The 18223-nt window shown below is 40.4% G+C and overlaps 1 protein-coding gene across 2 annotated transcripts in view; it reads right to left on the bottom strand.

Moving 5' to 3' along the window:
• TDRD3 (tudor domain containing 3) overlaps window positions 1–17858 on the bottom strand; it is a 201819-nt gene extending 183961 nt beyond the window's left edge. The window contains exon 1 of one of the 2 annotated variants that reach the window (XM_025364720.1): window positions 17310–17858. Coding sequence is in view for 1 of the 2 variants with exons in the window: in XM_025364719.1 (XP_025220504.1) it covers window positions 16912–16952 (41 nt within the window). In the remaining variant the exon portion in view is untranslated. Of the gene's footprint in view, window positions 1–16911; window positions 17030–17309 lie in introns of those variants that run through there. The other variant, XM_025364719.1, reaches the window with a different exon arrangement.
• Between the last annotated feature and the right edge of the window lie 365 nt (window positions 17859–18223).

Below are 18223 nucleotides of genomic sequence, written 5' to 3'. Positions count from 1 at the left end.
AAGTTCTATTAAAATCAGTAGACCATTTCAAAACACCTGATAACTCTGTACTTGACAGAAAGCCCCCACTGCAAGTACTGACACATTCCTATCAAATAATTAGGATTTACTAATTTATGAGGCAGCTCCATTCATACCAGTCACTACAAATAAGGATAAGAACAAGGATTGTGGTTTTCTTGGCAAGTTATTTTTGACAAATTCTGGAACCAGTAGCATATACTACTTGTTCCAACTTCAGTTTTTTCTAAGTAGTAAAGAACTAACACATCTATTTTACTAATTACTTAGGGCAGAGATTGGCAAACTTTTTCTGTAAAGAGCCAGATAGTAAATATTGCAGGCTTTCCTACAATATTTGATTTCTGTCACAACTACTCTTTGCTCCTGTAGCACAAAAGCAGCCACAGACAGTAAGTGTATGAGTGGTTCTGGCTGTGTTCTACTAAAATGTTCTTTACAAAAACTGGTAGCAGGCCAGATTTGGCCCACTGGCCATAGTCTGCCAACTCCTTAGGATAAAGCTATATAATCTTTCTTTCTTCAAAAACTAGACTTAAAAGACATGTCCTTCTCTCAAAAAAAAAAAAAAAAAAGTATTTGGACTTAAAAAAAACAGTACATTGTCTCATAAATTTATATATAGCACAACTGGTTCCACACACTTAATTTTTGAGGAGGGCAACACACTACTCTTTAAGTGAAATACTTATTTATAAAAATAAAAGGCAAATACTTAATGCAACATTTCAACAAGAATATGAAATTACCTCCCTTCAGCTGAGACTTAAATTCATGTCCATATTAAGAGACAGAATATTGACAGTTTCCTCTCTCAAATTTCTATTCTTCCTGTACAAGTGAAATAATGTAATATTATATGAACTATTCTATCTACCTGTACCATTTTATCTTTAATTTGAGACACTAATATTTATAAGATTATAAAATGCTAATGGTAAGAGATATATATATATATATTTGAGACTAAAAATCTGTAAGATATAAAGATTTTATCTTTATCAAAGTAACACTCTCACAGGCTATATAAGGTAATCTAAAATAGAGTAAAGGGCATCAGTTTTTTCCAAAGGTGACACAAGATCAGAAATTCGTATGTGCAAGTAACATGAACGTATTTAACTGGCAACACTAATTTAAGAGAGTCCAGTCTTGACATACAATAGCAAGAACATTAAGTATTTACTGGGCATTCAGCATATGCCAAGCAGTGTTCTAAACACTTTGTGTGTATTAACTTACTAATCCTCCTAACAATACTATGAAGCAGGTACAATATTGACACCATTTTACAGATAAGCAAACTGAGGCATGCAGTTAAGAAATGTGCCCAAGTTTATAGCTAATCTATGGCAGAACCAGGACTGATCTCAGCTCAGGAGAATTGGTCTTCAAGAGCCCATGCTCGTGAACACCAGCCATACAGCTTCTCAAGCAGACATAAATCTAACTGAATATAAAAGGTACATGGTAGTGTTTCTGTAACTCTTTTCTTTTTCTCAGTAATCTCTCACAATAATTCAGTTTTGTGACCAAATTCTAATTAATTATAATTAATGAATTAATTCTAATATAAACATTTATCCAAAATCATTTAATTTACACATCTCAGTTTCAAATACAAAGTGATTCAAGCTTTTGAGCCCATTCCTTGGCAGCATTTTCAAAAGCTAACTTCCTGTTGACCTATTAGTTCATATATATTGGGTACTTAGGCAAAAAAGAAAAAAAACTGGGGGTACAGGGATACTGCAGGGAATACCAGGCAGGCCATAACAGCAACAAGCAAGTTGAAAATAACAAAAACAGTCAAATGTGAGCCTATTTTTCCACTTTTAAAGTATACATCTTAGATATATAAAGATCTATAATCATATACTTTACATAGACTTCTGCTTAAAACATTACGAATAATGATAAACAATTTAATTTACACAGGAAATGAAAGCTACTGTGATAAGGTAAACCATTTTAAAAGACCACCAACAGTCCAATTCAATTTTATTTTCCATGAAAACATGTCAAGGGAAGAATAATAAAATACATCAAGCAGTTGGCCAATATAATGGCCCAGATAAGTTTCATAACACCAATTCAAAACAAATATTAATTCATAACTAAAAGTATAAGAAAGTTACAAAATACGTAAAAAGAAGGCATTATTTCATTAAAAAATGCATCCATTTCTTGATATGTCAAATTGCTTATCAGCATGATTAAACCAACAAAGCTTGTAATCCCTTTTTATAAGCAAATACAGTCCATACTACCTATTATTATAGAATGCCATATAATGTAGGGAAATGAGCTTTGCAAGCTGAAATGTCTTTACAAACATAAGATTATCATTAAAAATACTATTTTTTAAAAAGTAGAATATTAAGTAAACTAAATCAAAAAGTATGAAAGGCCAAAAAGATACAGCCTCATTTACTCACACCACTTCACTCAAATTTACCATAAGTTGAACAGTATCACTGAATGAAAAATTCAAATATGTCAAATAAGACCTACTTCAAGTGTGGTTTATAGATTAATGTCAACCCACAGACTCTGTTACTGCCACATGACGGGGTATGTACAGAAACTTTTGGAGCAATCTCACACTGCCACAACGTTTTGTAGTTTATAAGATTTAACTAGTTGATTGAGAATCAGTGAGCTAGGCCACAGTTCTTAGAATCCCTTTCAGGTGGATGTCAGATTAAAGTTCTTAGAAACCAAGGATACGATGTCTCTTCATCAGGGAACTGACTCTATGGCTCTCTGCTGTTCTTCCCATTCCAGCCAGGGAAACCCAAATGTGACAGCTACTCTGCTATGACCATGAAAACAATGACAATACACTAGAGTGCTGCTCCTCAAACCTTAATGTGCAAAAGAATCACCTTAATGTGCAATAAGATTCTTTAATAAGAATCTTATTAAAATTAAGATGCTGGTGAGGTTTGAGATTCTACACTTCTAACAAGCTACCAGGTGATGTCAATGCTGCTGGTCTGTGGACCACACTTGGAGTAGCAAGGGGTGAAGGGACATCAAAGCAATAAGATGAAAGGAACCTGAGTCCCTAAATGACAGCACAAAGCAGAACTGTCTAACTATTCTGGATTGTTCTGTGACCAAAAAAAAAAAAGAAAAACAAAAAAAACCTATGTTCTTCAGGCTTCTCTTACATCAGCCTAGCCTTCAACCTAATTAATGCAGGGCATTTTTTTTTAAGCATTAGAAAAATGTAGCTCAGGCTAGTTTGGTATTTAATCTGCTTTTGCATTTTGCTTAAAATAATATCAAAATAAATGCTTATTCACATAAGTAGAAACTGGTAAAAATGTCAAGGCTCTGTTGCACTTTCAAGCTAATCAAACTTCAGTAGGCATACCATAATTTCTGTCATGTATTATTAAGTCCATTCTCATGACCCTAATTTCTGTCATGTATTATTAAGTCCATTCTCATGACCCTGTAACTGTAAAAGTATATACCACTACACTGCACTCTTTTTTTCATGATACCAAATCAAAATTTCAACTTGTTAAACTCTCAATTTGTTAAGAAACTACATCTAATTATATGAGGGTGTCTTTTAATTGTGAACTATCACAGCTAAATAAGTCTTTATAACTAGTAGAAAATTTAATGAGTATTATGGCAGGTGTCTGTGTTGCAAAGAGCAGCTAGATATGTTTATTAACAAAGTTAAGTGTTATTTTGGGTGGTCATTTTGCACTAACAACAATGTAAACACAGGCACAAAAATGGTCATTGAAATTTCATGGTATTGTACAGCCATTATGTTTTTAATATACGCATATAAAAACTTTCATTATGTATCAACTTTACCAGGGAAACATCTAATTAATATGTTTATAAAGACTTTTGATGAATGAGTAATTAATTAAACAGGGAAATAACATAAAAATCAAAGGAAAAAAATCAACAACCAGAAAAAGCAGTCAAAAAATTTATCAGCAACAACCAAAATAAGGGAAAATATACATCCAGCTCTTGTACAACTCCCAAATGTAGCAACCAAAGATTCTGATGCAGCCTGGGAACTAACCCTACCCTACCCTACCCATCCCCAAGAAGCAAAACTGAGGAAAGAAGTCAAATCAACACAATCCTGAGAAATCTCATTATTACTTAAATTAGAACATACTAAGGGAATCAGCAGGCAGCCTAGAAAAAAGGTAGTCGCCAATTACTAAGAGTAGAGGCCCCTGAATATGAACTTGCACTCTCAGCATAGACACAAAGGGTTGCCAGTACTTGCCATTCTGAGTACACTGAACCGAGCAAGGATACTGAGGAGCCCATTTTACATGCTTTATGTCCTAACAGTAACACATACACGCCTTTTTGGTGCTCACAATTGCAAGAAACAAAAGAGTAAACTGTTTAGCAGAGTCCTCAGGTAAAACCCCAGTGGACTTGAACTCTATGACAACTTAGACTACAAGATACCTAGATTCCTACTTCTTTGCCTCATTAAAGGCCCTAGCATGAAATATAATCTTATCATCTTAACTCCTTTCTAACTGAATGTACCAGACCATTTTAATGCTACTGATAAAGGCATACCCGAGACTAGGAAGAAAAAGAGGTTTAACAGGACTTACAGTTCCACATGACTGGGGAGGCCTCAGAATCATGGTGGGAGGTGAAAGACACCTCTTTCATGGCGGTGGCAAGAGAAAAAATGTGGAAGAAGCAAAAGTGGAAACCCTTGATAAATCCATCAGATCTTGTGAGACTTATGATCATGAGACTAGCAAAGGAAAGACTGGCCCCCATGACTCAACTACCTCCCCCTGGGTCCCTCCCATAACACAAACACATGGGAATTCTGGGAGATACAATTCTGGGAGTAGATGTTTGGGTGGAGACACAGCCAAACTCTATCATTCCAAATCTCATGTCCTCACATTTCAAAACCAATCATGCCTTCCCAACAGTCCACCAAAGTCTTAACTCATTTCAGCATTAACCTAAAGTCCACAGTCCAAAGTCTTACCTGAGACAAGGCAAGTCCCTTCCACCTATGAGCCTGTACGATCAAAAGCAAGCTAGTTACTTCCTAGAGACAAGGCAGGTACAGGTATTGGATAAATATAGCTGTTCCAAATGGGTGAGGTTGGCCAAAACAAAGGGGTTACAGGGACCATGCAAGTCTGAAATCCAGTGGGACAGTCAAATTTTAAAGCTCCAAAATGATCTCTTTTGACTCCAGGTCTCACATCCAGGTCACACTGATGCAAGAGGTGGGTTCCCATGGTCTTAGGCAGCTTTGCACTTGTGGCTATGCAGGGTATAGCTCCGTTCCAGCTGCTTTCACGGGCTGGTGTTTAATGCCTGCAGCTTTTCCAGGCACACGGTGCAAGCTGTCAGTGGATCTACCATTCTGAAGTCTGGAGGATGGTGGCCTTCTTCTCACAGCTGTACTAGGCAATGCCCCAGTAGGGACTCTGTGTGGGGGCTCCAACCCCACATTTCCCTTCCACACTGCCCTAACAGAGGTTCTCCATGAGGGCTCTATCCTAGCAGCAAACTTTTGCCTGGGCATCCAGGCATTTCCATACATCCTCTGAAATCTAGGCGGAGATTCTCAAACCTCAATTCTTGACTTCTGTGCCCCCACAGGCTCATCACCACATGGAAGCTGCCAAGGCTTGGGGCTTCCACCCTCTGAAGCCACAGCCCAAGCTGTATGTTGGCCCCTTTCAGCCATGGCTGGAGTGGCTGGGACAGAAGGCACCAAGTCCCTAACCGCACACAGCACAGAGACCCTGGGCCCAGCCCACAAAACCACTTGTTCGCCCTGGACCTCCAGGCCTGTGATGAGAGGGGCTACTGTGAAGGTCTCTGACATGGCCTGGAGACATTTTCTCCACGGTCTTGGGGTTTAACATTAGGATCCTTGCTACTTACACACATTTCTGCAGCTGGCTTGAATTTCTCCCCAGAAAATGGGTTTTTCTTTTCTATCACATAGTCATGCTGCAAATTTTCCAAACTTTTGTGCTCTGTTTCCCTTTTAAAATGGAATGCTTTTAACAGCACCCAAGTCATTTTTTTAATGCTCTGCTGCTTAAAAATTTATGCTGCTAGATACCTTAGATCATCTCTCTCAAGTGCAAAGTTCCACAAATCTCTAGGGCAGGGGCAAAATGCTGCCAGTCTCCTTGCTAAAACATAACAAGAGTCACCTTTGCTCCAGTTCCTAACAAGTTCCTCATCTCCACCTGAGACCACCTCAGCCTGGATCTTATTGTCCATATCACTATCAGCATTTTGGGCAAAGCTATTCAACAAGTCTCTAGGAAGTTCCAAACTTTCTCACATTTTCCTTTCTTCTTCTGAGTCCTCCAAACTGTTCCAGCCTCTGCCTGTTACCCAGTTCCAAAGCTGCTTCCACATTTTTGGGTATCTTTTCAGCAACGCCCCACTCTACTGGTACTAATTAACTATATTAGTTCTTTTTCATGCTGGTGATAAAGACATACCTGGGACTGGGAAGAAAAAGAGGTTTAATTGGACTTACAGTTCCACATGGCTGGGGAGGCCTCAGAATCACGGCAGGAAGTGAAAGGCACTTCTTACATGGTGGTGGCAAGAGAAAATGAGGAAGAAGCAAAAGCGGAAACCCCTGATAAACCCATCAGATCTCACGAGACTTATTCACCATCATGAGAATAGCACGGGAAAAGACCAGCCCTCGTGATTCAATTACCTCCCGCTGGATCCCTCCCAAAACACATGGGAATTCTGGGAGAAACAATTCAAGTTGAGATTTGGGTGGGGACACAGCCGCACCATATCACTGAAGTACTAACCTATAAGCAATTCTGAAATATCAAAAAGAACTTGTTGCTATCTCATAAAACATCAAATGTGAATGAAATAGTTCTGAAAACAGTTTCTACTAATATTACCATGAGAGAGAACATTTCAAGGACCCTAAAGAGACAGTTGGTTGTCTCAGCCAAAGAAATGCAATCAACATATTTCAAAATTTTCTTCTAACTAAATACAAACATATACCTTTAAGTGTATTATCTACATTATCACTAGTTATATCTCTTAACAGTTGAATTCTATAAACAAGGTAGAAAATATCAACAAATAGAGAAAGCTTTCGTAAGGCTATTTCCTGCATTTCTGAGGAGATCACATTTTTCATAACACTTTGTTTAAATTTCACAACATTCATTTCAGAAATCACAATTTTCTACTCTACAAAAAGCTTGAAGAAGTTTCATGTCCCTTGAGGACACAAAAGCAAAATGATGAATGATACCAAGACCAATTAAGATGAGAGTAACATTCATTCCACAAGTATTTAAGTGTCTACTGTGCAACTTACATCCTGCTAAATGCTTGGAATACTACAAAAACATGAAAAGACTTGATCTTTCCCTTACAGAAGCTGACAAAGTCATAAGGCATCAATCAAACTATCAACGTTACGGACACTTAAACTTAACATATGTCCCTATTTCTCTCTCAAAACAAAGCTTGAACTGAGTCAATTCCAAATTCATTATAAAATACTGGCTTAATTTATTCAGCAAGTTTTTCCATCAATACTTACATTTATTGTTTCACCTTAGGTATTTTACAAAATCCACCTTTATTAATTTTCAAAATCTTCATGGTCCCACTTAGAAATTTAGTAAAATAAAAAATTTTCATTAACATCTTCATGTAATATCCATGACAGACTGCCTTCTGAAAAGCTGCAGCTAAATTTTACTTGCATTTTATATATTTAGAGGAATCTGGAGAAAGATTGTGGGAAATTTTTTAAAAGACTTTCAGATATCTAAATTTATAAAGAATGTTTTAAAAGCTGCTCTGAGTCTCCAATATCAGCAAGTCAACAAACTAATACTGACCATATCAAATAGTCTTATCAAAGAACTCTAAAAGATATATCCATTTTCTCTTCTTAGAAAAACTCAATGAATTTATAATGAATTCTAAAGCTTTTTCGCCTGACTAGCAGCTCCTTAAAGGTTAATTCTCCTCTAAAAATGCTAAAATTTCTCAGTACTTGAACCCAGCCTCTTACTCAAAGCTTGGTTCTTACATCAGTACTGTCCAACAAATATAATGTCCACATATGTAATTTTAAATTGTCTTGTAGCCATATTTTAAAAAGTAAAAACAGGTGAAATTAATTTAGTAACTATTTTAACAAAATATATTTTAAAGTATGATCAATATAAAAATTACTGAGATCCCTACACTCATTTTTAGTACCGTCTTCCAAATTCACTGTGTATTTTACATTTGTAGCACATCTGAATTTAGACTAGACACATATCAAGTGATCAGCAGCCATGTGACTAATGTCCACCATACCGGACAGCTGCAGCCTTAGATGATCTTATCAATATACCATTTCAATCACCACCTATCCTGGAATGACTCCAGATTTATCTGTAGACCAGTCTTCTCTTCTGAGTGCAAGACTGGTATTTCCTAATGCCTGACATCTTATTTTAGATGACTTAAAGGGATCTCACACTCAAGTAATGACCAACTTAACTCATGACCGACCCAACCCCCAAAAATATGACCATCTTCTAAGAGTCCCTACCTAACTGAATTGTAATTGATTTGAGGATACAAGCCCAAAACCTAGAAATCAAGCCTTTGACAACTCCTCTGTCACATTCATGTCCAATCCGTCAGAAAGTCCTGTCCATTTACCTTCCAAATATCTATCAAATCAATCTGCTGCTCTTTTATCTCAACCATCGCCATCTATTTAATAGTCCTGCCCTGCTCCATTTTCTTCAGCCCAAGCATACTTCAAAACCATGATGTTATCCACACCATAATCCTCACATCATGATTAAAACTCTTCAACTGATTCCTATTACTTTCAAAATAAAAATAAATCCTATCATGGCCAACAAGGTCCAAGCTATGTGACCTGTCCCTAAGTAGCTCCTAACTCCATCTCACTACACTGTCCCTCTGTCTTGCCCTCTAGTCACCCAGGTCATTCAGATGTTTGTATTCACCATGCTCCCTAGTGCCCCACGACTTTTGTAGATGCTGTGCTCCCCTTACTTTGTCAGTTAACACTCATTCTCCAGCTCTCAGGGTAGCATTCTCTGACCACCATGAAAAGACTAAAATTCCCCTTTAGGAATTCTGCTATTTTCTGACCACCATGAAAAGACTAATTCCCCCTTAGTACGTGCATTTGGAATGATGTCTCTTCTCCTCTCTAGTATTTTTTATAGATGCAGCATGTTTAAATATGTAATTAATGTTTTTTCCCCCTATAAGACTATATCTGACTATACTAAGAAAGTGCCTGCCACAATATGGTGTTTAAGAATTATTTGTTGAGGCTGGACACTGTGGCTCACATCTGTAATCCCAGGACTCTGGGAGGCCGGGACAGGTGGATCACTTCAGGTCAGGAGTTCAAGACCAGCCTGGCCAACATAGTGAAACTCTGTCTCTACTAGTCCTTTTTCATGCTGCTAATAAAGACATACCTGAGACTGGGCAATTTACAAAAGAAAGACATTTATTGGACTTAACAGTTCCACATGGCTGGGGAGGTCTCACGATCATGGCAGAAGGCAAAGAGGGGGCAAGTCACATCTTATGTGGATGGCAGCAGGCAAAAAGAGAGCTTGTGCAGGGCAACTCCCATTTTTAAAACCATCAGATCTCGTGAGACCCATTCACTATCATGAGAACAGCATGGGAAAGACCCGTCCCCATAATTCAATCACCTCCCACTGAGTCCTTCCCACAACACGTGGAAATTATGGGAGCTACAAGATGAGATCTGGGTGAGGATGCAGAACCAAACCATATCAACTAAGAATACAAAAATTAGCTGGGTGTGCTGGTGGGCACCTGTAATCCCAGCTACTCAGGAGGCTGAGGCAGGAGAATCTCTTGAACCTGGGAGGTGAAGGTTACAGTGAGCCAAGATTATGCCACTGCACTCCAGCCTGGGCAAGAGAGTGAGACTCTGTCTCAAAAAGCAAACAAACCAACAACAACAAAAAAGAATTATTTGTTGAATGAGTGCATTGATGAATGTGCCTTGTTTTTTCCTTAGCCAAATACCAGAAGACACAATATTTAAAGAAGACATATACAGTGCCTTGTTTTTTCCTTAGACAAAGAGCAGAAGACATGATATTTAAAGAAGACATATACAAAAACCTTGCTTATCCATCATCAGTACTGGAAAGCCTTCCAACCTTCCCAAGTCTGGGTTAATTGCTCTCAGATGTGTTTTAACAAAATGTTGCAAGTAAAACAACAGTGTATATCATGTTTAAATTCTGCCTGTCTTGTACATAATATCTCAGCAACAAACACAGTGCATGGTATACAGGAGATATAAATATTTACTAAATGTATTTCAGTGCACATATTATTGTATAGAGTTACATATTTCTCTGTATATGCCTTACTTATTATTGTAAATATATTATAATTCAAGAGCACTATACTGCTATTTGCCTCTACTTTTAAGGCCATAAAGTTGTACTACATGTGAGAAGTACATATACACACTTGCACCCATCTAATAGAGATGTGAAACCTGATGGGGTTCCAGTGCTATGGTACATATAGGCTCTCTGTCTAGCCCTAGAGCACCATGCAGTTCTTTCCTCCTTTTGTCCATCACCAACCTGTTTCCTTTCTGCTATCAGTGTCTTTGATTTCACACCCTTCTTAATACTTTACATTACTACCATACATTTTTGCCCCATCTTGTTTGCTTTTCTTTGTTGTGCTATGACTTCACAAGTGTTTCTTAAATTTTTACATGAAAATTTCTGGGCATTCAGTAGTCTCCTTCCAAAATTTATCTGGCAATACTGTTCTTCAGCTACTTCTATATCCTAGACCTTTCAGAAAGAATGAATTTCTAGACTGATGGCACTTAACTGAAACATTGTAAGTCAAAATGTCAATATTCTTTTGTCAAAAGGAGAAAACATAAGCCAAAAAAGTTGATATAGTCATATTTTTATGGTTCTTAAAATGTTACTATGCAATTTTTAGTTGATTTAGCAAATGCTGCTGTATGAAAGGAGAAAATTATTTTCAACCTGCTGAGGTAGCAAGTTTCTTTTTATTCCCCCTTTATACTTAAGGCAGTCAAGTCTACAAGCAGTTGAAACTAGATTTATAGGTTAGTCACCAAAAAAAAAATCACTGCAAACAGCACCTTGAAACCTGAACATTTGCACAATTCAACAGAATATCGTCATTTTTCATAGTTTACGGTATCAGTAGAAGCTGTAAAGCAATGTGTAACATATTTTGAGACAGAAAGTCAACAAGGCTTATTACCTTTGAACATTTTAATTTCACAAACAATATAAGCCAAAGAGATAGCTACAAATGTCCATTAAAGAAATAGAAAATACTTCAAAATAGAAAGATGTCTCCAACAAGCTCCACTAAAATCTGATTAAAAAGCAATTGGTTAGCCAGGTGTGGTGGCACATGCCTGTAATCCTACCTACTTGGGAGGCTGAAGCAGGAGAATTGCTTGAACCTGGGAAGTGGAGGTTGCAATGAGCCAAGATTGTGCCATTGTACTCTAGCCTGGGCAACAAGAGTGAAACTCTGTCTCAAAAAAAAAAAAAAAAAAAAAAGCAATTGGTTTCCTCTAATGTTCTTCAGCATCTAAAAAAATGTTTTAATGATTCAAATCCTTTCCAAAAGAGTATACCAAGCTATTTGCATCTGCCTGTCTTATACATATGACTTACTTTAAAGGCTATGAAGTATGATAATTAAAGGTATATCATAATTCTAGATTTTAAAAACCCTGCACTTAATATTAAACCTTACAAAGAACGACCAATATTCTCTACAAATATTTACCTATTTCTAAGAGATGTATTGGAATAGTGAGGGAGCAAAACTTCTAATACCCTCTTATTATATGCATAAACTCATAGTCTATGTCTATTACCACTAGTATAAGAAGGTATAATTATATTGCTGCTACTGCAGAGGTTGTACTGATGCTGCTACACAATGTTTCTCATCTGAAGAGTGAGATCATTCACCAGTAATCTCCTGGAAAAAAGGTGTGTCGCTAAGAAAACTAGAACCGAACAAACAAAGGCACAGCAGTGGCTGCAGGCTGGGCATCTGAGTTTCTTAGTCATGGTCATTAATGTGTCTGAGAAGAAGCCTCTATGTAATGGAATATGAAAAGAAGCCCTTCGTCTGTGGACAGGTCAAAAACCAGGAATTAGAAATTCCAGCAAAATATCCTGAAGTTGTTCCACCTCTTTGTAGTAGCTATCTTCAAAGTAATGTGGAATAGAGTGGGCCCTTGAATACAAGAGCACAATAATCACTTTATAACCTGTACTGTCATCATGCTTCTTATTTTTTCTATGTATCTCGTGGTTGTTTTCTAGTTCTACATTTTGATAAAGACCTTAATAAACTGTAGCCTTTCTTAGTTGTTCAAAGGTGAAACGAAGGGAAAGGAGTTATGTATGCACTTGGGCCAGAGGATGTCAGCATGGTGATAGCACCAATAATCATATGGAGATAACCCCAAAGGGGTTAAAACGAGACCTTTGTTTATCCTCTCCATCCCATCTCTGCCCTCAAAACAAACAAACAAAACAAAACCTGGAGAACTCCATGGCTAACCCCTGGGTGTCAGAAACCTGGGCTTCCTAAGACTACATGTTCTTTCAGAACAAAATGGAAATGCTATTTCATATGCTACCTTAAAGGGTCTTCAACTCAAACTACTGGGTAAAAGACGCAAAGACACACAACACAGTGTCCCACTTTTTCAGATATAGTCATCCCCCAGTATCCATAAGGGATCAGTCCCAGGGCCCCCACAGATAACAAAGTCTACTGATGCTCAAATCCCTGACACAAAATAGTGTAGTACAGTATTTGCATACAACCTACACACGTTCTCCTGTATACTTGAAATCATCTCTAGACTACTTAAAATACCTAACACAGTGTAAATGCTATGTAAAGTTATATTTTATTTTTTATTCATATTATTTTTGTTGTTGTATTTTTTTTTTTTTTCCAAATATTTTAGATCTGTGACTGGTTGAATCCAAGGATGCAGAACCCACCGATATGGAGGGCCAACTGTATTCTTAAACCTCAAAAAATACAGAATGTACCAGATTTTCAGATAAGCCTAGTACGCAATTAGTTGATTCACTGCAAGGCAAAGATTTATTTGACTGTAACAGGATCACCCCTCAGAATAGGCCCTTTATCTTTCCTCGACTAGGAAAGTAAATTTACACACCACAAAATGCTTCAACCCAATTTTCAATTTTAAAATGTGTCACTTTTGATCAATAATTTAAATTAGATGTGGTCACTTCTGTTAATTTTTGGTGGAAATGAGTACTGAATCTTTACTCTAGACATCTGGGCTCTATTCTTGGTTCTGCCATTTATAACTGAGCAAATTATTGAAAAATCTGTGCTTCAGTTTTCTCATATGTACAAAGAGAGAGTTAAAGCTATGCAACACTAATTCCACGGAAGATACTCTTTTTTTTTTTTTTTTTTTTTTTTTTTTTGAGACAGAGTCTTGCTCTGTTGCCCAGGCTGGAGTGCAACGGTGCAATCTCGACTCACTGCAACTTCCGCCTCCTGGGTTCAAGCGATTCTCATGCCTCAGCCTCACCAAGTAGCTGGGATTACAGGAGACTGCCACCACGCCTGGCTAATTTTTTTGTATTTTTAGTAGAAATGGGGTTTCACCATTTTTGCCAGGCAGGTCTCCAACTCCTGCCCACCCGCCTTAGCCTCCCAAAGTGCTGGGATTACAGGCATGAGCCACCACCATGCCCAGCCAGAAGATACCTTTTCAAAAACAAAAACACAACTGATTAGGTACCCCGTGACATGTTTCTGTTAAAAACAAACAAAGGATGAAGATGGAAGAGAAAAATTCAAAATGTCCAGAGATCAACCTTTTAAATCTTTCTCCCACGAGTAGAATTTTGTATTTCCACTCAGAGTGATCAGGGATATCATCCCAAAGGAGAATGAACCTCTGAAGAGAGAAAACAAAAATGCAGAGTGAGTAATACTGTTATCTAGATAAATTCAGAGTCAGATTTCTTTTCCCCATGAAGTTATTCCATTCATATAATTAAGCTTTACAAGGTACCATTTAGTGCATTATTTAAACATAATCACTATACTGTAGAAAACCCTGAAACATTTAAGTTCAAATCAGCAAATCGTTTGTGTGCTACTGGCCATTGAAGAAAAAAAATTATTTTAAGTCTGCCAGGTAGCTACTTTTGAAGCTATATTTTAAAATATTGATTTTTACAGCGGTTCTAATGAAGATTAAAACCTTAAGAAGGAAAAAATTGCACTTAAAAATAATGGAAACTTGAACAGATTGGTCTACATAGATCTTCTGTACCCCCCTGAAGATCATATTTTCAGAATTGTAAACTTTTCAGCACTAAATATTTCCCTAATCTGCTATTTTAGGTAAAGCCTGTAGAACAGATTTAACAATAGTGTTTCCATGTTTTAGCATCTATTTCTTTTTAGCTTCTACAAGTAACTACGCACATACATTTGAATACGAAGAAAAATGGTTTGTCAGTGACAGTAACAGAGAACCCCAAGTATAAGAGCAAACTCAGGATGTAAGAACTAAAATGAGCTAGTGAAAGCCCTTCAGTCAGAAATTTTCCTTCCAGTGCTCTTTTCTGCCTTTAAACCTTTGTGATTCTAAATTTTAACATAGTAAGTCCCTAATTAAAGACTTAGTCGAAGCCACCTGAAAGCCTAGGAGATCCTCATGCCTAGTCTGTTCAATACCTAGCAGGAATTACATGAAACTCACAATTCCTAGAAAGATAGTCTTATTAGCCCCACAGCTTACTACTGCCTTTATGAGTTACTGCCACACAGAAGCAGCACAGACAGGTGGGAGAAACATAAACAGATAAGTTGCAATACAAAGTAGCAAATGCTACAATATAACATTGCTGAAGATTTACAACAATATAACAAAGCAGGGTGGGACTCTGCCTAAGCTTCTGCAGAGGCCCTGTCCGGAGAATTCTGACTGGCAGGGGCATTCCAAGGTCAACTGTATTAGACTTTACAAAGAACCTACAATCTGGTGCACTTCTTGACAATCCAGATAAGGAGAAAAATAAGACTCACTTCCCTGCCCTGGAAGAGCATAAGAGGCCACAGAAAACAAAGTCAGCATGTGTTCGGGACCTAAAAAATGAGACTAATCTTTCCAGAGGAGGCGGGGTCATGTTGGAAAGTAGTAAAATACTGATTTTGTAAATGAAAATATTACTAGTGTGAAGGATCAACGCTCAATCTAATGATAAATGGGGAGAAAGGCAAATGAAAGAGCGACCCAAGATAATTCAGGACACCTCTGTGGGTAAAAAAAACTAAAAGAAGAGATTCCTATTTAACAAAAACAAAACTGAAGCCAGTGAGTTTTTAACTCTACAATCTTTTACGCCAATGCTGTTCTGTGAAAAAACTATAGGAACAATAACGCATAAGAGTTAAAGGAACCAGGACCAGAGCCAGGCCCTCTGTGCTCAACATTCAACTCCACCACTTTCTAGCTATGTCACTTCGGGAAAGTTACTTAACAGCTCTTTGCCTCAGTCTCCTCACCTGTAAAATGGGGTGTTTAACAACACAAGTGCCTTTAAAACCAGGAGGGGCTGCTTCAAAACACAGTTGTGATTATAGCCCTCCACTGATCAAAAACTTTATTCACAAAATCAAATCCACATCTTTCACGAACCATATAGATCTTGTGTAGGTTCTGCAAAACAATAAGCGCTTCCCTGTCTCTAGCAGCTCTGTGCTAGAAAACCTTTTCCTTACCATCTTCCCAAGTCCACTTCAGGAAATTAACTCTCCCTCCCATTCCACAGTGCACTCATCTGTTACTCTGTACATACGGTTTACCACTATTCCCCCTGGTTTTGTTTGGTCTTTTAATGCCTCACTCTTTCTTCCAAAGCAGTAATTGCAGAGAGCCAAGGCAAATCTTTTTCATCCCCGTTCCTACCCTTCATCCCAGAATGTGCCTGTGCAAATCTGGGAAAAGCGTTACTGAATTAAACGGGATGATTACAACCGTAATGGCCGCAATTCCAGAAACTGCCTAATTTCACATAATTCTGTATTGTTTTCAAATCCTGAAAATCTTGACACGAAAGGCCTCTTAAATTCAGAACACCATCCTTTCAAGAAAAGTTCTACCGAGCACCCCCCACGAGTTGACAATGCGGTCATTCTTAGCTCCAGAAGTTGTGTGTGTGACGCGGAGGGCAGCTTCACACTGGTCCACACTATACTTTGAAATAAGGGGCAAGAAGAGGCGGCTCCGACCGCAGCGCAGGCTGTGTGCCGTTCTGCCCTCAACTTCCTATGGGCCCGCGGGCTCCGCCGCGTTGGTCCCTCTGCACCGCACTTCGTTCCCAGCCTTCGCCTCCCCTTGTCCCGCCGCAGAAACACCCCCTCCCGGGAGCGGCAGCGCGAAGGCGCTGCAGGTCCTCTCCGGCGCTCCACTCGGCCGGGGTCTGGGCCGCCACCCGCCCGGCTCGCGGCCCCCGGCCTCTCCCCAGGCCCGCCGCCCGCCGCCCGAGGCCCAGGCCGCTGCCGCCGCCGCCTCGAGGGGACACAGGGGGACTCGCTGGCTCGCGTGGCGCCGGGGGCGGAGCCCGCCCGGAGGGCCCGGGGAGAGGCCGGGGGCCGACAGCAGCCTCCGCCTACCCCGACACGTACCCCGCCGCCCCCAACCCAACCTCCTTGGGGCCCCGGCCCGCGCCCGCGGCCCGGCAGCCGGCGGGACTTGCCACTTACCAACCCGCCTGGGACAACGCCGCGTTGGCCACCTGGGCCATGGTAGCTGCTTAAGCCGGGGGTGGTGGGGGGTTGGGGTGGGGGTGGTGGGGAGGCCTCCTACTTGAGACCCCCCCCCAAAAAAAAAAAAAAGAAAGAAAAGAAAAGAAAAAACTCCTCTGGTCGGCTCTGCAACTGGGCATGCTCAGTGCGGCCGGCGCTTCCGCGTGCGGGTTCCGCTCGCCGCGTTTTCTGAGCGGCCGTAGGGGCCGGCCTGGTGTGGGGCTTCCAGGCTGCCGAGCTCCAGGACCTGATCCACCAAACACGGGCCGGCGGCTAGGGTCGGGATAGCTCAGGGACTTTGCCTCTTCCCCGAAGGTTTTTACTTGTTTTGGGGGGCACTCTTCTGAGTTGCACACCTTGGAAAGTCGTGAGGAGGTTCTTCGTAGAGCAAAAGTGTGGCGTTTGCAGCGCCGACAGGCGGCCACCTCAGAGAGGGCAGGATAAGGCCTGAGGAGACTGACGGGTTGGCTGCGAGGGAGCGCGTCCAGGACGGCGCTAAAAAGGTCACGTTGCGGGAAGCCAAACTCGGAGGTGTCCCCAGCCCATTCTACACGAAAGTTTACTTTTTTATAAAGACTCGTTCCCTTCCCCTCGCCTTTTGGTCCGCCGGGACGCAAACTAAAAATGCAGCTCAGCCTTGAGTCCCCACGGGCAGATCGAGTTGCCCAAGTCGGACACCACAGTGAAAATGACTGGTCAGCCCAAGAAAACCTGCTCTTAGGGAATATGGGGAAATGGGGCGGTTGTGTCAGTGCTTGTTTTTCCTGTTGCCCTCCCCCTGGGACCATGCGTGTCCCAGCGCGGCCCTGAGACCTTAGCTCTGTACTGCCGCATCCGGCAACCACAGCCGCCTCCCCGCCGGTGCCCTTCGCCAGCGCTCCAGAGGGCTGGGGCGCGGGGTGGGTCCATGAGTGGGCATGCGCGGCGCCGTCGCCGAGCGGCACGGTGGACGCTGCCGTGCGATTGGGCGTCCGTGACTCACGCTGGCCAATCAGAGAGGAACAGGAGGAAGGGTACAGGCGCTCCCTAAAAGATTGCTCCACCCTCTTGGTCTTTCACTTCTGCGGCGTCCAGTAGGGCTGGCAAAGAGACTTTTGAGGGGTACTGTCCCCATCTGCCAGGTCGGGAGAAGACTGTTACGAACTTAACCCCTATCTCCGCCGCTTGCCGCTGCTTCTTCTAAGGGCATCATCAAAAAGAGACTTGGAGCAGAGACTGCGGAACTGGGCAGAGGCGCTCTTGGGATTGGGGAGGAAATTGACAGTTACGG

This window comes from Theropithecus gelada, chromosome 17 (genome assembly GCF_003255815.1).
Source record: "Theropithecus gelada isolate Dixy chromosome 17, Tgel_1.0, whole genome shotgun sequence".
Taxonomy (NCBI): Eukaryota; Metazoa; Chordata; class Mammalia; order Primates; family Cercopithecidae; genus Theropithecus; species Theropithecus gelada.
This window is presented reverse-complemented; position numbering and strand designations above follow the sequence as displayed.